Source organism: Manis pentadactyla, chromosome 4 (assembly GCF_030020395.1).
Source record: "Manis pentadactyla isolate mManPen7 chromosome 4, mManPen7.hap1, whole genome shotgun sequence".
Lineage (NCBI taxonomy): Eukaryota > Metazoa > Chordata > Mammalia > Pholidota > Manidae > Manis > Manis pentadactyla.
Window position 1 is genome coordinate 33,170,625 of NC_080022.1, and position 21,499 is coordinate 33,192,123.

Below are 21,499 nucleotides of genomic sequence, written 5' to 3' on the forward strand. Positions count from 1 at the left end.
CTATGGTTCTCGTGTTGACTACTCTAATTCTAGTTCCGGTCTCTATGGCGGCGGCGGAGGCAGGAACGGTTGTAGGTCGGCCGAATTAGCCGCCTAAGAGCCAGTGAGAGTAGAGAAGTGATAAGGTGTTAGCCAATAGAAGCTAGAGTCTGGGGTCAGGTGGTGCAACTGACAGCATAGCTGGCCAGTGAACGAAGCTTAGGGCGGGTCGCTCTCAAGGCTTATCCCGCCCGTCCCGCCATTCTCGCTAGTTCGATCGGTAGCGGGAGCGGAGAGCGGACCCCAGAGAGCCCTGAGCAGCCCCACCGCCGCCGCCGGCCTAGTTACCATCACACCCCGGGAGGAGCCGCAGCTGCCGCAGCCGGCCCCAGTCACCATCACCGCAACCATGAGCAGCGAGGCCGAGACCCAGCAGCCGCCCGCCGCCCCCCCCGCCGCCCCCGCCCTCAGCGCTGCCGACACCAAGCCCAGCACTACGGGCAGCGGCGCAGGGAGCGGCGGCCCGGGCGGCCTCACATCGGCGGCGCCTGCCGGCGGGGACAAGAAGGTCATCGGTGAGGGCCGGACGGGTACGGGGGTGGGGCCGTAGGGAGGCCTGGTGGCGGAACCGTTACCCGTAGAGGGGCGAGCCGGGGGGCGCGCGGCCGGCGGGGACCGACTCGGGGCGCGCGGCCGCTCCTCCCCCAGAACCCCCCCACCCCACATTCGCGCCCTCGCGGACGCTGGCCCGCGTGCCCGGTAGGTGCGCTTGCGCTCCTTGGACCCCTGTGGACCCCGCGTGGCCGCGCGCCCCTCCCCCCTCGGGCGGCCGCGCGCCTCGACCGCGTGTGCTGCGGGGTCCCACCCCTCCCCGCCGGACGCGTGCGCTCGGGCCCGCACCCCGTTGTTCGTCCCCCAGCCCGCTCCCTTCCGCGTGTACCCTGAGGGCGCGGCGCGCCGCCTACGCAGGCCGGAGTGGGCCGGGCGGCTTCCCCTTCGCTCACGTGCTCTGCGCCCAGCCGCCGCGCCCTCCCGCCGGCTGTCTTCGCGCATTCGCAGCCTGGGCTCGCTCCCCTGGCTGGCCCTCCGGCCTCCGCGCCTTCGAGCGCACCCACGTGCAGCGCTGCAGCGCCGCCGGGGCCACAGGCCAGCGGGCTCTGGGGAGAAAGGCTGTCAGGTGGCCGCGCGCTGCCTCCGGGGAGTGCGGGAGGGACCGGATGTTGAGCGTGGAGGCTTTAAACAAGGATGTCTGGTAATCGTGGGCTTTTTTTTTCACCCCCTCCAGCAACGAAGGTTTTGGGAACAGTAAAATGGTTCAATGTAAGAAACGGATATGGTTTCATCAACAGGTGAGATGACTGCCACGGAAACCTCGGTCCTACTTACTGCATGCTCTGCTCCACCCGTAGGCTTTGCAGACTTGGAATTGTTTAAGCATGTATAGGTTGCTACCACTGGTGTGTTAGTGTGATTTTTGTTGTCCTTGGTGATTGAAGGAATTAGCGGATCTAAGGGTTGTCTTTGTTGTGCAGCTAAACCTTCTGAAGCTAACTTAAAAGGCAGTCCGCGTGAGTGAACTGAGGAAACTAAGGCCCCAGTAATATTATGTTAGACTCGGTACCTTCGCATTTTTGTATTTGTCATTCTTAAATACGTTATTGAAATTGGTATTGTAAATTGACCTAATTAGCATATAGATTATTTACAACGTAACCTTTGGAGGTAACAGTTGTGGACAGTGCAAGTTTATGCGGTCCTGTCGTCTTGAACGTAAGGTTGTATTGCCTTTAATGTAATTTATGCTGTCTTGAAGATGCCTCGGGTAAATGTTATATTAGGACTGCTCTGGTAAGTTTTTACTCATAGAGGAACATCTAGAAGAAAATGGCCCTTTTCCTTCTTAAATTTTCAATTCTACCTGTCCCTAAATCACACCTGTTAAGTCAATTCATTAAAGCTTTGTAGTTTAGCGTTGCCTCTGTTGGTCGTAACATTGTTAGCATTTGCGGGCAAAGCTACAAACTACATGTATGGTTAGTGGGGGGTGTGGCGGCAGCGACTGTAACGCGGTTCTCGCGCTCTTGGCGGCCTCGTGAGCCGGGCATCGCTTCCAAGATGGCTGCCGGGACTGGTGGTGCAGCCCGCGGGCGCGGGTACCGAGGTGCGAGCAGTGGCCGGGCAGGTGTGCCAGGGCACGGGGCGTTGTCTTCCTTGCATCCTATTTGAGAAGGCGTTAAACAGATGTTTAAAAGAATATTTGAGTAGGAAGCAATGTGGATGTGTGTGTGAAATGGACACGACTGCAGGAAACCGAATGGGCAAGATCTAGCTTGCTTACAGGCAGGCATAATTGGCTGGTGGAAAAGCGTCCGGTACTCAACCACCAAGTATTGTAGAAACGCTCAAAGCAAAAGAGTGTAAGCTATTTAATGGCCTGTTTTCTATGTTTGCAGTTGTGGGGAAACGTTTTGTTCGAAAATCTTTGTTTACATTTGTTCTTAACAGGCCTTCGTGACAGGCTAAGGCTACTTTTGTTTTTTAATCAGTTCTTCAGATAATGGCTTACCTAGTGAAGACGGAAGGGAATGAATGCTTTGGTGCTTGTGTTTGACCGCACTTTTGTTTGGTCTCTGAATTTGTTAGCATTTCAGTTAGTATATCCATCTTAGTTTGGTTGTCCTTATTGGCCTAACCCTTACACCAATGGTTTTTTAATTAAATGGGCTTAAACCTTGGTATGTTGTTGAAAATGCAAATTCCTGAGTTCTTCCTTCCCAGCTTGGATTCATTGGGTGGATCTAGGGTGCGTTTCTAACAATTCCAGATGTTTATAGCTTACGGGCCATACCTTGAAAAATAGTGTATAATGATAGAAGGGACTAATGGCACCCTTTTCAGTGGTTAGATTGCAGTTTGTGTATGCTTTTAGAAATTGAAGCATGTGCCTTCGGTTTTGGTGCATTTTGTTAAACGTGCATAGATTATGTTTTTCAAATTGTGTTGACACCCAAGGTGAAAAAGTAGTTCTTTACATATTTACATTTTTATTCTGAGATGCCATTCCTTGTATATTTCGGTTCCCTCTTGTGGTCTACTCAATTGGTCATCCTCGAGGGCAAGTTAAATGTAAACTGGCTTTTGATGATCCTTTGTTTGGACTGTCCTACTTTGTCAAGTTAAGTGATTGAAACGTGCTTAATCTGGTCATTTCAGTGAATCTGAGTAAAATGCTAGAATCTGATTGCATTTAAGTCCAGGAGAGGTTTCCCTTAATTCAGGGAAAATTAATGTCAAAGAACTGTGGTTCTAGAAGCTACTAGCAGTATAGACAGGGCTGGAGGCACCTGGTGCTTTTTCAGAGAAACACATGTGCTGTAGCTCTAAAGGAGAAAAATGTGTTTTCTATGTAAAATTTTATTTCTAACTAAATTTCATATGGTAATTGTTAATCTCATTAAATTATTTTCTTAAAGGTTTTTTTTCTCCTGATGGTTTTATTGTATGAACCATACTAAATAAGAACATAGAGCTTTTAAGACCTCAAAACTTTTGACTTGATTTTGTTAGGCTATGTAACCTAGGAATTCTGAGAAATTCATTATTTGTTGTGTCTGCAGTAGGTAATTGTATTGATTAATTAGCAGGGTTTGTTAACCTCCCTCCACCCATAACTTTATTTTGTTATGAAAAAGTTAAAGCTATTGAAGGTGTCATTAGAATGATGCCGCAGGGATCGGTGGTTTCAAGGTTTGATTCTTTGCTTTTGAAATCTAGAAACCTAAAATTTGTCTTTTGTTTCCAGTTGTTGAGGGTTAATCCTTGCTCACCAAATTCATCAAAGGTTGGCATGACTCACTAACTTTTTCAGTGGAACATGTATCTTATAGGCACCAGAATAGCAATGTCATTCTATTTTCCAGAGTGAGATACTAAATGAAGCATCCTAAAATTTGGGGGTGAGCAGGGAATTTGGCACAAAGAGAATCATACAGAGCAGATGACAAACTGGTGACCTAGCTAAAAATCTACCCCTAGATGTTTTTCTTGGACAATACTGTGTCTTAAAAAGAATTAGGACTATTTACTGGCATTTAAAATTCGGGAGATAACACCAAAAATAACCAGACTTTTTTTTTTATCTGAGTTTTAGCTTCAGGGTCTGTAGTCCATGTAAATAAAAATTAGCTGCCCTGGTGAGTGTCATTGCCACTTGTAAATGAGGTGTACATTCTCTTTACTTAACCCCAGTCTGTCAGGCTAAGTTTTCTCCTATTGTTGACTTCCCTTCCTGTTTGGCCTCTGTTGATGCATTTGAATTTATTGCCCAATATGTATTATAAACCAAACCATGGGAAGTCTTTGCTACTTTACAGAGATACTTAGTCATGGCTGTCTGGTTTAATCTCCCTTTTGGTGGGGGTGTCTCATCTTTGGGGGATTCCATGTGTATGTAACTGATAAAGATGACTTCTTCCACAGTGGTGATAAGTAAAAGTAGCTAATGTTTTTCAAGCACTTATACCAGGCACTGTTGTAAATGCTTTAAATGAACAGACTCATTTAACCTTCACAACCTTTGAGGTATAGGTATACTATTCTGAGGCACAGAGAGGTTGAGTAACTTGCCCCAGAAAACAGAGCTAGGATTTGAACTGTTTTCTTACTCTGGAGGTTATGTTCACCATTGCTGTTGTACTGTCCCTGAAAATAGACCCTGGTCATTCTCAGTTTGGTTGTCCTCCATACAGATAATTTCTTAGGGTAGCTTATTCCTAACCATTGTAATATATTTTCTTAAATGAATCTTTAACATGTCACAAGCTTTTGTGTGTTGACCACCAGTTTGCCAGATTTGAGAAGCTTGCTTTCTACTGTCCCACTATTTCTTGTAGTTAGGGATTGCTGTAAGCTTAGTGTGCAGATTGGCTTTACAAATTAAAGGAGTTAATGGATATAGCCTGGGAAGCAATTAATGAATTAAGGGAGAGAACATTAGATATTGATCTCACTTCTGAACCTCTTTATGGTTTTTATATGGCCTGCAAGCTAGCTAAGAATGGTTTTTATCTTTTTAGAGGGTTGTTTATATATTTCTGTGACCCTGCAGAACCTAAAATTTTTACTGTCTGGTTCTTAACTTTTGTAGACTTGTGTTAAGATGATTGCCGAGTCTCTTGGGCTGTTGCAGACTGATGTTAACTTAATCACACAGTGAACTCTGTCTCTAGTGACAGGTAGTGTGTAACATAACTGACTAAATGCTGTGGCTCTTGGGGAAGGCTTCAAGACTTGGCCATGTGCTACTAATACTAAGCAAGGGATGGGATGGGCTAGAGCTATAAAAAGATACTCAAGTAGTCCCCAACTGATGTGTCATTGGCAGTCTAAAAAGCAGTATATTCTGGTTTCTTTAGAACTGACTGAGGTTCTTTTGAGACAATGAATTGTGTACAGGGCATTTTAGGATTAAGTTATATGCTGACTATGTTAGCCACTAATTTAAAATTGGCCAGGAGTCACCATGTTCAACAGGTCACTGATCGGAAAACCTTCTCATCTTAAAATATTCTGGAATAGAGAGCTAGTGTATTCACCTGCTGTTTTGCTAGTACTGGGGTTGTAATTCCTGAGTTTCCTCCCCTCCAATCTCAGCCCTTGGAAACAACTAGCCCGTCTAAGGCAGAATGGGAGAAAAAAATAACAGGAAATAGGAGTGTGTCCGCTGGGTGTGAGGGATGTTTAACAGAACAAGTAATAAGATAATGGAATTTGTGATGTTACGACCATCTGCAGGACCTGGAAATTGGAATCTGGATGATTTGTGTTGTGGAGCATATAGCTGCTAAATCCGTAGGCTTTTACAGCTATAGGGTTATAAATTATACAGTTGGACACGTGAAGCTGTTAAAAGGGCTTGGTGTGGCAGCCTGCAACATGATGGGATAAAAGCATTCAGTTACAGATAGTTCAGCTTTATATAGAGTAGGTCTCATTTAAGGCAATGCTGTGGGTTGGCAAAAAATGTTCCCTAAGATTTTAGGGTATCTTAAGACCCTTTTGAATCTGGATAGATAGACTTAGTAGTATAGTAGTTCAGCGCTGCTGGCTACATGTTTTTACCTTCATTGTGCTGTGACAGAACCTTTGAAGAAACGGATGTTCCTTAAATCCCAGTAGGATCTCTTCCTTTTTCTTTAGCAGTCTCCTAACTTAAGATGGTATCCCCTTTTTTTCTTTGGCCACTGGCTATGTGATTCCTTTGTCTTGAAAGTTAGTACTATGTCTCACTTGCTGAATAAAGACAGTACTATACATCTAGATAGGTGAGAAAACCTGCCAAGTAAGTGTGTTTTTCATTAAAAATGTTTCAGTAGTAAGTAGTTTACTAACAAGAGGTAGAGTAGAATACAGCAGAAAGAGTACACTTAACTGCAGGAGAATGAGAGGTCTGATGCATGATACAAAATGAATGTTGGAATGTTGTAAGCCTGTGCTGTGCGTGCAGTACAGTAGCCATTCAAGACACGTGGCTAGTGCATCTGAGAAGCTGAATTTTTAATTTGTATTTTAAAACTGATACTGAAATTGGGTGTTTGTTTTAAACAACTTGAATGTGTGAATTTACTTTTTCAGAAGTGTAAAATACCAGTCAAATTGTGAAGACTTAGTAAGAAAAAAGAAATGTAAGATATTTCTATGTGTTGAAAAAACTTTGTGCCTGCTTTTGTCTTTTTTATTATGGCTACTAGAAAACAGATATTCGGCTTGCATTTTCTTTTTATATGGCAGCAGTGTGGGTGGGCTTACGTTCAATCAAAAACCTTTATGAGGTTTTTAAAAAAATAATTAACATTTAGTAGCCAAGTGGTGTTATTCTTACTTCACAAAGGAGGCAGCTTGTCCAGAATCCCATAGTTCATTATGGGATAGCCAGGATTCCAGTCTTGGCTCCAGTAGTTCTAATAAAGAGCTCTCAACCACTGTGTTCTATGTACTGCCTGCTTCCTCCCTCCCTCATCTTTCTCTGATGAGTATGACTTAACCTACTGTAAATCTACTATGCAGAAAACCTTATTTGGTAATAGAGCTGCTACATTGGGTTGAGTGGTGGTGGCCTTCTAGATTGAAATCCTTGAGGAGAGGCCATGTATTATTTTTTATTTCTGGCACTTAGCACAGTGCCTAGCCAGCTAGCTAGCACAGGTAAAAATACTCAGCTTTATTAAAGAAACAAATGAGGCCTTTGGACTTGCTGTCCTGTGTAGGCCCAGTGGCTTGTGGCAGATTAGAGGAAGAACTACTAAGATGGAATAATAATACAGAATAGAATTCAGAAAAGTAAAAGGTGTTAGTAATTACATTTTCATTTGAAAAGCTGGCCAGGATTAGGTAAATAGTGGGCACTCAAGTATTTTTTTAAAAATTTAATAAAGCACCTACCATGTTCCTACAGTATGCTGGATACTAGACAATGGTATGACTGTCTTTGTCCTAGTGACGTACTTGCCTCCAGTGGGGAGGAGCTCATTGTAAATTTGTCTGCCCTGTCTGGTAAAGGCAGAAGTGTGCCTCTTCGTTCTCAGAATAACCCATAGAAGGTCAGGTGCAGTGCTGGGGATACCTCTGTTCCCTCCTATCAGATTAGTAATAGCTAAAGGTTAAACATATGCTTGTTGATGAGCCATTTTGGTCATCTTGTTTTAATTGCTGCTTTTCCCTCTTAAGATCTCTAGCATGGGCATGCATTTTTTCCAGTGTTACTATAGATCTTAGGTCAACAAACTACCACTCACAGCTGTTTCTGTATGGCTTGTGAGCCAAGCCATAGTGAGTGTAGGGATGATAATTTGTTGTCCTCTCCAAAAATTGAAGAAACCATATGCTATAATCTCTCCACCTCCAAAGCTAGAATGTAAAGATTGCTGACCTAGTCCTTCTTGAGTTCTCAACATAGTAAAGATTGGGGCCTGTCTAGTAATATTCTGCCACTGTGAGCAGATTGACCACAGTTCAATTTCCTAATTTGTAGAGTGGGGGATTAATAGTAGCACCTATCTCAGGATAGTGAGGATTGAACGGTACACATAAAGATTTGGCACTATATCCAGAACTTAAGCCTTCAATAATGTCATCTATTATGTGTTTAGTTTTTCCCATTTTGCAGTTAAAGAAAAAGATCCAGTTAGTAGGCGGCAGCTTTCCAAGTTTACACAGCTATTAATAGTAGAATGAGAACTAAAACTTGGGTTTTCATTTCAGCCATGCCTTGAATTTTGCAGTGGTCATTTAATAAGTTGCAACTAGGTAATTTAGTGCATCCAAACTACAGCTACTCTATCTTGGCTAAGTGTGTTGAGCTGTCAGATTTCTTCCTAAAATCCATACACACTTTTGCTTTTGGTACTCTTAGTAGGCTGATTTAGTGTCAACGGAGTAAATGAGTATGATGTTGTCTGGCATCACACTACTAAACATATATTGATTTCCACACATCTGTGTACCCACAAAACATCTTCCTAAACAGGGAATGACATTACCTTGTGTGTATTGCCTATCTTGTACTATAAAACAGTGTAAAATAACTACATTTGAAACTCAAATAATAATTTACTTACACAAAAAACCGGTTGGATACCCAAATTTTCTAGTCATCCAGCAAGCCTGCCATCCTTCACCATCATTAATGCAAATAGTGCCCCCTGTCTTTGGAACAACTAAATGCCCTGCAGCAGTCAGTCCTGACCTGTTGAAAATCACAGTTCTAGACTTGGCTCACCTTTCCTACTCTACTAGGTTTTTTTGTACTCCCCACTAGAACCCTAGGGCTTGAAATTTAGTCATGTTGGAGATAACTAATGAGTGGTGGTGATGGAGCTGTTTGTGTGACACCTGTGGACCTATTTGACAGGCAGGCATTATTATGACCAACTATTAATTTCCTAGGTGTTACTAATGCTCAGCTAGCTTGTTTTCAGTTTTCAGTCACATGCCTCAAGTAGCTTTTCAGTATTCCTCCTGGTTTGTGTGGAGGTTTTTGTTTTAAAGATGTATAATTATATTGTGTTCCCATAAATTAAATGTCTTCATGTTACAATAATCCAAGCTGTTCTATTAATTCTTTGCATATATTGCTCCGTGGATCAGCAAGGAGCCAACACTAAGCCACTCGGTCTAATTCATTGTAACCTTTGTCCTTTTGTCATAAACCCTAGAACTATTATTGGGCCCTGTCTACCTCATTCTGACCTACTGACAGAATAAAGAGGGTGGGGGATCTGTTTCTCCAGTGGTTCTTATTGCTTATAGTATCATCACCTGAACCCCAGTCTCAAAGCTAAAAGCTCAAATCTTTTTCCACTTTTCTCTCACTTTTAACATTAGTTTATTCACAGATATTTTCTCATTTTACCTCAAGATACCTCAAACATACTCCCTCATACACAACCCCTTAGTTCAGTCCTCCATCTGTTCTAGTCTGTACTTCTGGAGTAGCTTTTTTTTATAACTAACTGGGCTCCTCTTGTCTTCAGTCTTCCTATAATAATGGCCACTAAATTTTAACATCTGATAACTTTATCATGTCACGCCTCGTCTGCCTACTTGATAATTTAGCCCCTGTTCTTTCCCACATGGCCATGTTATTTATGCTCAATTTGAATTCAACTCAAAGTCCTGTAGGAAATAATTTCAACCATATTTTGTTTAGCAAGAGTTTGACTAGACTGATGATTGATGGAAGATCGTGTCTAATGTGAAGTGAAAGGGGGTTGTGTATACTAGTAAAAGTCTCATTCATCTTTACCTCCTTGGTTCTCCAGTACAGAGCTTGCCACATGATGTGCATATTGGTAGCATCAATATTTGTACTTTGTTGTGGTCTTTTTTTTTTTTCCAATTAATACTTTTATTTTTAAGAGTAGTAGTAGGTTCATGGCCAGTTGAGCAGAAAGTAACAGTTCCCATATATCTGCATGCACACACGCACGCACACACACACCTCTCTCCTACTATCTATTCTACACCAAAATGATAACATTGTTAAAATGGATGAACCTACGCTGGCACATCTTTATCACCTAAAGTTCTTGTTTAGATTAGGGCTCACCTCCTGGTGTTCGTTTTTATGATCTCAGAGAGAGTTGAGGGTTAGAAATAGTAAAGAGGGAAATGATTGAGGATGAAGTGAGAAAGAAAGGAAGCTAGTAATTAATGGAAGGAAACACATTTGTGTTATATTTCAGTGTTAGTAGCTATGCTCTAAAAATAAGAGTGAGGTGTGCTGGGGCATTGTTAATGTTTAATAGGATAAGGAATGACAGGATGCTACCCTCTTAATGGCATAATAGTAGGTCACACTTTGATTTCTTAGACTTTTTTTTTTGATCTTGTAGTTTATAACCACAACTGTTCAGTCTTTATAGTAGAACTCATAGTTTGATTTTGGTTTTCATTTTTTAAAATTTCCTAATGGCTGCTTGACAGCCAGAAAGTCTCTGTAACAGTAAGAAAAATGGGGGGAAATGTACAAAGGGCCAAATATATTAATCTGGCAAAATGATGAAATGTATTCCATTTTCTAACTTGTTAAACTTGGTTCTGTCTTGCAGGAATGACACAAAGGAAGATGTATTTGTACACCAGGTGAGTGCTTAGGTGGATATTTTACACTTCTGGCTCAAGGCTTGTGAGAAGAAAAGGGTTGGATGTCTTCTCAGCTATTGATTGGTCCTTGCAAAAAGGTTATTAAATCCAACCAGCAAAAATTTTAGATTTCCTACAGAGTATTAGCATGCTCTAAAATGCACATTGAAACATTGGATTGGCAGTGGCTTAATTAAAATAGGTGTTTCAAATTGGTATTTGGTTAATCATTGGAGTTTTTTTAATGTTGAATCTACTCAGTTCATTACCCTGAATTTCAAACTTACTGTCAGATCAACAAAAAACTACCATTAACCAAAACTTGAACTAATAATATTGCTATACATAACAAACTTTTGATAAGATGTTTCCAAATGCTGTTAGGTTTACTTCTGTGGTAAGGACAAATCACAGTAATCATGGGAGAAAATAGAACAAAGAGGCAAAACATTAACTTGGATGCTAGAAAACTAGCAAAGTAACATAGGTTCTTCGGCACTTTGAATGGGTAAGATTTCTTTTTTACCTTTGGAGAATTTGGACTGGCTTGAAAAATTCATAAATCTTCACTAATTTAAGGTTAAGTGAAAAGACAGTGTGGAAAAGTTGGTAATTGCTTATTAAATAATTTTTAGCTTGGCCTCAGTTTTCTGAGAGGAGAAAACTAACAGGTGCTGTATGCTGAACTTTCTCAAGTACTATTCAAGGAGAATATTTTGAAAAATGCTTTTGAGTGTTAAGGAATTTGTTAAAATAAGCCAGTGCCAAATGAACACTATCTCAAACTTACATATGTCGTTGGTTCCATTGGACTTTACTATCCTTACAGGTGTGCAATTGGTAGAAAAAACAAGTTTGTATACGTATATTTATGTGCTCTTCAGTTTTTTTCTCTAAAACCATTGAAATACTGTCAACTCATATTGAAAATCACTCTAGAACTTTTTAACCACGTTTATGGTGTAATCAAGGCACCAAAAATGCCATAAAGTCCATTTCCACACTCACCATTATTCAGGCAGGTGAGAGTTTGGGTGGCATGATACTTCTCAGGCAGGGCTTTCTGAGTCAGTGCTTTGCAGCTCTCCGAAATTAATATAACAGCATTTCAGTGGCAATCAAGGGGGAAACCAGATCACTTGCTAGTAACCAAAACCCTGTTATGTAATTGCAGGGTCAAAAATATGGAAAAAATGTTATTTTAAAACAAATTTGTGTTTTACAAAATCTAGTGCCAACTCCTTATCTGTTCGTACTTCCCTTCTGCATGTTCAAAGGAATTTGCAGAACTTAAGAAGAAAAGGCAGGAAGGCTTGTCCATCTTGCTGTGTCTGGCAGCAACACTGCAGGTTTGGGGAGATTGGGAAGGGCGTTGAAGATGCTGACTGACTTAAGAGTTTTGGGATTTTAATTATCCATATTTCTGCTATCCCCTATGACTGCAGGTAATTGAGAGTTGGCTATATATGAAAGGTATGAAAACTTTGTGACAGTTTAGATGACAGATGAGATCAATTATTTGGCTGAACATGTGTTCACCCACTTGGCGTCACCAATATGATTTCCTCTTTATTTTGGAAATGATTTCAACATTTATTTAGTTGTTTCTTGGGACTTTCGCTGCTCAGGTCTTAGTAGTGTATCAAGGAGACTGCAGTTCTGGGCAACTTAACTTAATTGGCTTCAGATGTGTTAGTTGTCCTGCCTCCTCTGGAATGGAAATGCATGAGTGATCCTGTAACAGATACTGTTATGGCAGAGTAGAATGAACACAGGATTTGGAGTCCCAAGACCTGGATTGAGAAAAGTCCACACCCTGCCACTTAGTAACTATGACCTTGGGCAAGTCCACTAACTTTAAAGCCTGTTTTACTACCTGTAAAAAAAGGAGCAGTAATACCTCACATCATCTGTCATTAATGAGGTTGTATAGATAATGCACAAAAGGACTTCATAGAAATAATTAACACAAATGTGAGGTGTTATTCTTCCCTTTCACTTTGTTGTAGCAGTCTGGAGAACAAGTAACACAATGTGAGATTTATTGTATTCTGGGGAGGTAATAACCAGCTCTCCCATGCAGTCAGGTAATATAAAGAGTGGCGTAGTTAATACATATGAATTGCATTTCCATTGAAGTGTTATTACAGACAGGTTGGAAGGGATTTTGGTTGACATTTGTATATGAGTTTGATGCGGTCACAGGGACAAAGTTGGTGTGGTCAACTTTGAAGCATGTAAAACTAAACTCTCCTGTCATCTAAACTGGCCCTGTGTGGGGCTAGCTTCTACTATTAAGTGCAGTCTTTGGGGGATAGATGGATGTCCTCGCTTGTTCAAAGCTACATACAATGCTTTCACAAAAAGCATTTTAAAAATATATATTGTTGCATCTGTCTTGAGTATTAAATTCTTTAGTTTGGAAAATAGTGGTAAAATGCTGGGGCCTTGTAAGATTGGAGTATTTTGGTTGAGGTTGGGGGTAGCATTGATTGGTCCCTGTTTTCCTAAATTTATTGATGGTTTAGTCTCTTTAAAGCTAATTTTAAGTGTATATCCAAGCTAAAATAATACTCTGGTACATTTTAAATGAAAACACATTATTCTCCCCTGTTAATCTGTTTTTGGAATGTGATATTACTAGACTGCCATAAAGAAGAATAACCCCAGGAAGTACCTTCGCAGTGTAGGAGATGGAGAGACTGTGGAGTTTGATGTTGTTGAAGGAGAAAAGGTGAGGATGCTTTTTGTGTAAAGGTTTGACTTCAGTATGGAAATATTTTGGTGATGTCATCCATCAGGATGGTGGCTCTAATGTGGATGAATGGGTCAGGTGACCACATGAACACAGGTGCATCAAGCCTAATAATGCTGACTGCAGTTAGAGGGCAATCTCTTCAGAACAGTGAGGAATTAATATTTAATCATATCTATGCACCCCTGGCCACATAGACCCTTTCTTACTTTGTGTAAATTTTGTTCAGTGTGCTCAATTCCATTGTCACTGTCAATATATGATGGCTTTTATAGGGTGCGGAGGCAGCAAATGTTACAGGCCCTGGTGGAGTTCCAGTGCAAGGCAGTAAATATGCAGCAGACCGTAACCATTACAGACGCTATCCACGTCGCAGGGGTCCTCCACGCAATTACCAGCAGAATTACCAGAATAGTGAGAGTGGGGAAAAGAATGAGGGATCGGAGAGTGCTCCCGAAGGCCAGGCCCAACAGCGCCGGCCCTACCGCAGGCGACGGTTCCCACCTTACTACATGCGGAGACCCTATGGGCGTCGACCACAGTATGCCAACCCTCCTGTGCAGGGAGAAGTGATGGAGGTAAGTTTCATCTTCCCCTATATTGGAGCTGTTAATAATGATAAGCATTTTTTGATTCAGGTTACTTAGTTTATAGTACAATCACAGTTACTATGTAGTTTTACCCATTTTTAACTCCTGTATTCAGACTTTGGATTTGTCTGATTGGATTTTTACTCTAATGTTACTGATCCCAGTCAGCTTGATTTCCATTGTCTCTTCAGGGTGCTGACAACCAGGGTGCAGGAGAACAAGGTAGACCAGTGAGACAGAATATGTATCGGGGTTACAGACCACGATTCCGCAGGTATGGTTTGTATTAAAGTTTTTTCTCAAGCATATATATAGGGCTCAACATCATGCTTCTCCTGTGGTCTTTTTGAGTCATTTGTCTGTTAACACTTCACATTTTCTTTTGTTGGATGCCTAAGAGGTGAACCTGAAGTCAGTTATCTTTGAGAATGTTTTTTTTGCTTTGTTGACACTGGTTAAAAACAGCTAGTATAGATGACAGGTCTGTTGAATAGATGACAGTTGTTTTTTTCCTTTCTTCAGTGGGTGTAGAATTTCAAATTTTCTAATCTTGAACAGGTAAGAATAGTTTAAACTCTGAGATATGTAGCATTACATCTCAGGCCTGCTGTTCATTTAGAGGGAGAAAGAAAGGTAGAAATTAGCATTACCTTTTAAGCATTAGCATCTGAACTGCACCATCTTAACATAAAAAAAGGTAGACAGAATTTTTCCTTTGAGGTAGCATGATTTTCTATTAATCGCTTCTCAGTGTAGAAAATTAATTCACTAAAATTAGAGATTTCTGATTTTTCAAGCCACCAAGAGATTGTGATTGTGTTAGCTGTGTGTTGGGTGTTGTACATAGGATTGGAGTTTTCCCTCTTTAGCAGGGAAGAATGTTTATTTTTGAAGTACATAACAAAATGCACAGTACTTAGTGTACTGCTCAGTGAATTTTGACATGGGTTTATACTCAAGTATCCATCACTCAGACTAAGATAAGCAAACATTTTCACTGGCTTTTTTGCTGGATCCCCCCCGCCTTTCACCGATTTCACCCATCCTCCCCTATGGCAGTCAACAACCAGCCTGTCCTCTGTGTCTATGAGCCTGTATTTCTGTTCTTTCCACATGTAAGTGAAATCTTAAGGTGTTTGTCTTTCCGTGTTTGGCTTATTTCACTTAGCAAGTACCCTCAGGTCCATCCATGTTGTAGCAGATGGCAAGTTTTTGTTCTTTTTTATGGCTGAATAATACTCCATTGTATGTATTACCACATTACCATACCCATTCATGTATAGATGGACATTTAGGTTGCCTCTATATCTTCGCTTTTTAAAATAATGCATAAACATAGGAGTACATATGTCTTTTCAAATTAGTGGCTTTGGGTTAAATTCCTACTAGTGGAATTACTGGGTCACATGGTATAGTTTTTTGAGAGGCGAATGCTGCCCAAGATTGTATGAGGGTTCTGTTTTCTCCACATCCTTGCCAACACTTTTCTTGTTGATATTAGCCACTCTCACTGGTGTGGGGTGATACCGCACTGTGGTTTTGGTTTGCATTTCCCTGATGATTAGTCATGTGGAGCATCTTTTCATGTGCCTGTTGGCCATCTATACATCTTATTTGGGAGAATGTCTATTCAGGTCCTCTGCCTATTTAGTATTATTCTGTGAAAAGTGGCACTGGTATTTTGATAGGCATTGCATTGAATCAACAGATTGCTTTGGATAGTAGCCATTTTTAAAAATAATACCAATAGGAAGATTATTTTTGATGCTGGCCGATTGTTGGGCTTTGTTGATCTTGAACTGAACTATATAGTTCAGACTAGTTTGAAATCTAGATACAGATACCTTGTTGAAATAATGCACATAATACCAAAATATAATTTTGTTAAGCAATGATAAATGCTTTTAAAGCTGGTCTAAAATAGGCTCTCAAGGAAATCTATGCATTATTTCCATGGGTGTCAACAGAAGAATCCTTGGTTTACCTTTGTCACACTATAGAGCTGCTTAAATTTTCTACCTAGTTTCTTTGGTGCCCTTAAAAGTAGCACATGAATTCTTGTTGAGTGCTTCAATTTTACTGGTTGCCTTTTTAAATTAGACTTAACAGTCTCACTTGAATTGGAATAGACTAGTTGACAGTGCCAGATAATTGCCTTAAAGTTTACAATGAATCTATTGATGAACAAAGGGCTTTCCAAACTATTTAGCCAGGAATTTCTTGTTCAAATGAATAGTAAATGGCCCATAATATGTGGGGTGAAATCCTGATTAATGTAGGTCTAAGCGCAAATTGAGAGGCATCTTGGAGACAAGTTATAGCAGAGCTTTGCTGAGAGACAAATGAGGTGGCAGTGAGGGAAAAGTGGCATCAAATCAAGAAAGGGTATTCGTTTGAGAAATAAGAGCATATTTGTAGGCTGAGATGCAGTAGAAAAGAACAGTTGGCAGGAAAGTGACTGCTGGAACTGTCTTTAGAGGTAGGGTAGGATTTTGTCCACAAGTAGGGAGTTGGCTTTTTTGCTAGGAACTTTAGGCACTTCGTGTGTAAGTGTCCAGACTATATGAGCACTGGTGTGTGTGTTAGTGGAGTGAAAAGGGATAGGTAAGAGGAGGTTTGGGAAGGTTGGGTCAAGATGTGAAGTATCTCTAGAAGAGAAATGGAGGAAATCAACTGATAGAGGGTAGTGGTCATAAATTTAAAGTGGGTCCACATAGCATGGTTGTATTTTTCCAGCCATTTTGAGTAGCAGGCTGATTGGGCAGTTGGATTTATTCAGTATTTGATTACCCAAATGAAGATACTAAGTTGGGATATTGTTAGGATGATTACTGATGGACTTTATACTTGGGAAAAGAGGTGAGAAAAATGTTAAGGTAGAGTGAGCAGCAGAATACGTAAAAGTATCACTGGATTATATATAGTTCATGGTGGAAATAAATAATGGGAGAAGCAAGAAGGAATAAACTAGGAAAATTTAAAGTGATTGGAGAGTGGGATGTTTGAAATTGAGAAAACCCAGGTAGAAACGAACTGGAGGTAAAGAATTTGAAAGCCCAGGTTATTTGGGCTGTCATGATAATTACAACAGGAAAGTGATAACCAGTGGAACATTTCCTAACATAAGATTTGGAAACTTGGCGTATTAGAAAGAAATAGGGAGAATTGACTTAGCCACAGTGAAAGGGAGTGGGACAGCTAACCATCAGACTTCTGGCTACAGGGGAAAGCTGGAGCAATTTTGCTAGACTAGCAGTTTTGAGTTTGCAAAACTGTGGGAATGATAATGAATCATTTCTGGGTTTCTGTGAGGGTAGGAGGAAAGACCAAGGAAACATCAGTTTTCTGACATAATTGCCAGCCAAAGAAATCCTAGTGTCACCTTTGGTTATTAAAAGTCCTGATACTTTCTTTGGTTCTCATAACTTTCAGACCCCTGAAAGATAATATATTGCCAGAATGTAACAAACATTAGATTTTTTGTGTTTAGTGTGTGACTCGGTTGTTTTTTACTATAATCACAAAGTTAATGCAGCCATTACTGCTATCTAATTCCACACATTTTCATCACTCCGTTTCTCTCTACCCCCATTTCTGGCTACCACTTACCTACTTTCCTGTTTACTTTCTGTTTCTGGATTTGCCTGCTTTGGACACTTCATATAAATGGAATCATATAGTATATGTGGCTTTTTGTGTCTGGCTTCTTTCCTTTAGTATAGTTTTAAGGTTCATGCATACTGTAGCATATGTGAGTGCTTGATTTATTTTTATGGCCAAATTGTATTTTATTATATGGACATCACATTTTGTTTCATTAATCCGTTAGTAGACATTTTGGTTGCTTCCACTTTCTTGTTGTAAGAATTCTAATGATACATGAAATGGATATTTCCTTGGTTATAGACCTAGGAGTGGAATTTCTGGGTCTCATAACATAACTCCCAACATTTTGAGGAATTTGCCGAAATGTTTTCCAAAGCTGCTGCACCATTTTATATTTCCGCCAGCAAAGTATGAGGTTTTCCATTTTTCCACATCCTTACCAGGGCAGGTCATTTTCTAACCTTTTGATTATGGCCATCTTAGTGGATATGAAGTGGTTATCTTGTGGTTTTGATTTGCATTCCCTAGTGGATAATGGTTGCTGTGTGAATTCCATTTATACGAAGAGGGCATCTTTTCTTTGGTCTTGATTTCCTACCTTTCATCTGTAAAGGTTAATAACACTTGTTCCCAAACGTAGTTACCATAAAGCCCGTTTTAAAATGACGTCAAAGCATTAATGGTGGCGTGCCACTTTCAGTAATATCGTGATGGACTTTTGCAATAGATAATCTATGAGTGAAAGTTTTGCTAGTGCATTAAAACCAGTTCTAGGTGCTCATCTCCTATTTTATGCTTCCAAAACATTGTAACGAACTCACTGCATTCAGGTGAAATATGAGCCAAATGCTTTTGTTTTTGTTAATCTGCCTGCAGACCACTATCTGATAAAGAGAAAAGCCAGAATATGGTTTAATAGTTAAGTGAACCAAGTGTGTTAACGCTGGTGGTTGGGTTAAAAAGGATTTTATCATTGCAAGTTTGTATGACGTTCATTCCAGGGGTCCTCCTCGCCAAAGACAGCCTAGAGAGGACGGCAATGAAGAAGATAAGGAAAATCAAGGAGATGAGACCCAAGGTCAGCAGCCACCTCAACGTCGGTACCGCCGCAACTTCAACTACCGACGCAGACGCCCAGAAAACCCTAAACCACAAGATGGCAAAGAGACAAAAGCAGCCGATCCACCAGCTGAGAATTCGTCCGCTCCCGAGGCTGAGCAGGGCGGGGCTGAGTAAATGCCGGCTTACCATCTCTACCATCATCCGGGTAAGTAAGCCTAGATAGCCTTTTGGCATTTTTGGCTGGTAATGAATGGTGTCCATTCATTGGAAGAGAAAAAAAACAGTCCACCAAGTAAGGTAACCATTTTACTTAACAATGCTGTCATGCAAATAAATCTTGAAATTACCTAATTATTCTAGTTTGTTTATAACTAATATCAGAGACACACTTGGCCTCTCTGCCACCTCAGTTCTGACATCTGGAGGCCTATCTTCTTCACATTGTATCTTGAATATTAGAGCCTTCGTCATCTTTCTGAGTAAATTCTGAACTTCACCAGCAAGCTAAGGAAAGTCTTGCTGACCTTACCCTATGATGATGATTTACTAATTTTCAAAAATACGTGGAATAGCTACTAGAATTAATAGCATAGATGATGATGACCAATATCGTCTCTCTTGGGAAAGTGGCAGTATAGCATCAGTTCAAAAACTAAGAGATTCCTTTGCATTCAGCCTTGTATTTGATACTGAGAGGCATGTAATTATCTCTGGCTTGGGAATTACCACTTTTCAGCCATAATACTTGGTTTTCCCTCTTTATTTTCTGGGTGGCAAATAGGCAACAGACCCATACCATTCATGTCAATGTCTACCCCTGTTGTAAATCAGTGTCTTAGGATACACCAGTATGAAATTTGTTAACGTCATCCCTACTTAGTTAATGTGATCTGGAACGATTGGTATACTAAAAGAACATGGCAGTGAATTGTTCCAAGATAATGTTTAATTTTTTTCCTTTACAGTTTAGTCATCCAACAAGAAGAAATGAATATGAAATTCCAGCAATAAGAAATGAACAAAAGATTGGAGCTGAAGACCTTAAGTGCTTGCTTTTTGCCCATTGACCAGATAACCGGAACTATCTGCATTATCTATGCAGCATGGGGTTTTTATTATTTTTACCTAAAGATGTCTCTTTTTGGTAATGACAAGCGTGTTTTTTAAAAAAAAAAAAAAAAGCCTGGTTTTTCTCAATATACCTTTAAAGGTTTTTAAATTGTTTCATATCTGGTCAAGTTGAGATTTTTAAGAACCTCATTTTTAATTTGTAATAAAGTTTACAACTTGATTTTTTCAAAAAAGTCAACAAACAGCAAGCACCTGTTAATAAAGGTCTTAAATAATTGTCTTTGTGTATATTTCTGCCTTGTTTTATTTTAGTCTAAGTATATAGCTGGTTATAGGACCCTTAGCTTAAACTTGTCTGCAAACAGGTGATACTCACTGGTAAAACTACTCTAAGAAATTTCCATAAAATGTGTAATGTAATCCTTTATTGAAGACATTTGTGTGCTCATAGTAAAAACTGGAAAATATTTACTGTGATAATATGGCCATTTTCCTTTTCCTAAGTCCCCATTGCCAGGAGGCAGTTGTAAAGTCAATGAAATTAATTTTGTGGTCTCCTTTGTAACCTAAACCTATCCTCACTATTCCTTTATAATGTCTTGTTAAATGCTCTTTGACTTTGTTTAGGAAATGGTTGAAGACTGCTCTATAGAGACTCATTCTGAATCATCCTGGCCAGTTTTCAGAGCCTAGGGGAAAAGGTGGCAGGTTTGTATAGCGGATGCTAGAGTGGCAGGTACATCTAGTGTAGGGGTTTGTGCTGTTTATGTCCAGGTGGTGGCGCCGTCTCCAGTGAAATGTGCACAGGATTCACAAAGCCAGGTGCATTGCACTGGTACTTTTCAGTTGTAGGAGACTGGTGAACGAAGTGGGAAAATATTCCAGTAGACTTAGTCTAGTTATCAGTCAACACTCTTTGAAACTCTTCTCCCAAATATTGGACCAGCCCTGCCTTTTATGAAAACAGTCAATGTTCTGAAGAGTATAGTGGAACAGATACTTGAACACGGTGGTAGTATAGAAAATGTATTGTTTCTATAATTGTATAATTAGGATATATATCATGAAAATGACACCACCAACAATAGTGGTTCTCCAGCCTTAACGATTATGAATACCTCGTTGCTTTAGAAGACCTGTGTGACTGGAGCAGAGTGAGCACAAGAGACTAGTAAGGAATCCAGTGCCATATCGTAAGGTATGTGATAAGTTCTGTTCCCATTAAAATGAGGAACTGGTGAGAATGCATGTTTCCTATCCTGGTTTTTATTGAACATTGTAGTAGAGTCTAGGCAGTGCAGCAAGATAAAATATGTTAGGATTAGCAAGGAAACAATAGCATGCGTAAAGGATACTGGTAATAGAAACCAAAGAGCTTGCAGTTAAAAAGGGTAATTTAATAAACAGCTAAAACTTTTCTGTATAATAGTAAAACATTTAATGGTAGTATCAAGGATGGAACTAACATTCAAAATTACAGGAGGAAGCAGAACTTGAAAAAGATGGAGAGGTTCTCATGTTAGAGCATATATATTGAGACCTGTCAATTTATCTGTTCAAATTGAGTAAAATTGAAAGATTTGGGGGGTGGGTCATCTCTTGAAGAGATGGAGGACTGAAGAGAGAAAAAGCAATTGTTGGAGAATGGGAAAATACTCTAGGAAAATAGAATTCCCAGCAGGCGGAGGGTTGGATTTAAACGGAGCTTAATGGTAATTGAGAGAGAAGGCAAGGTTGTAGTTGTCAATGTTCCCGGCATCCACTTAACCTCATCCCAGGATCCAGAGATAGATAC

General features: G+C 40.3%; 1 protein-coding gene across 2 annotated transcripts; it reads left to right on the forward strand.

Moving 5' to 3' along the window:
- Nucleotides 1–245: 245 nt before the first annotated feature.
- On the forward strand, nucleotides 246–19,984 carry YBX1 (Y-box binding protein 1). Of its 2 annotated transcripts, XM_036892847.2 has the most exons (8): nucleotides 246–554; nucleotides 1,265–1,328; nucleotides 10,587–10,620; nucleotides 13,265–13,354; nucleotides 13,651–13,953; nucleotides 14,157–14,239; nucleotides 18,573–18,838; nucleotides 19,599–19,984. In XM_036892847.2, exons 1-7 carry the CDS (start codon nucleotides 389–391, stop codon nucleotides 18,805–18,807), a joined length of 975 nt encoding a protein of 324 aa, XP_036748742.1. In that variant the 5' UTR covers nucleotides 246–388; the 3' UTR covers nucleotides 18,808–18,838; nucleotides 19,599–19,984. The 2 variants fall into 2 exon arrangements, with proteins under 2 accessions (XP_036748742.1, XP_036748743.1); XM_036892848.2 differs by lacking the exon at nucleotides 13,265–13,354.
- The last annotated feature ends 1,515 nt before the right edge of the window (nucleotides 19,985–21,499 follow it).

Coding starts and splice junctions, on each gene's coding strand:
- YBX1 (XM_036892847.2), top strand. CDS start 389: ATGAGCAGCGAGGCCGAGACCCAGCAGCCGCCCGCCGCCCCCCCCGCC. Junction 1,329..10,586: donor GGATATGGTTTCATCAACAG/GTGAGATGACTG, acceptor TCTGTCTTGCAG/GAATGACACAAAGGAAGATG. Junction 13,954..14,156: donor TGCAGGGAGAAGTGATGGAG/GTAAGTTTCATC, acceptor TTGTCTCTTCAG/GGTGCTGACAACCAGGGTGC.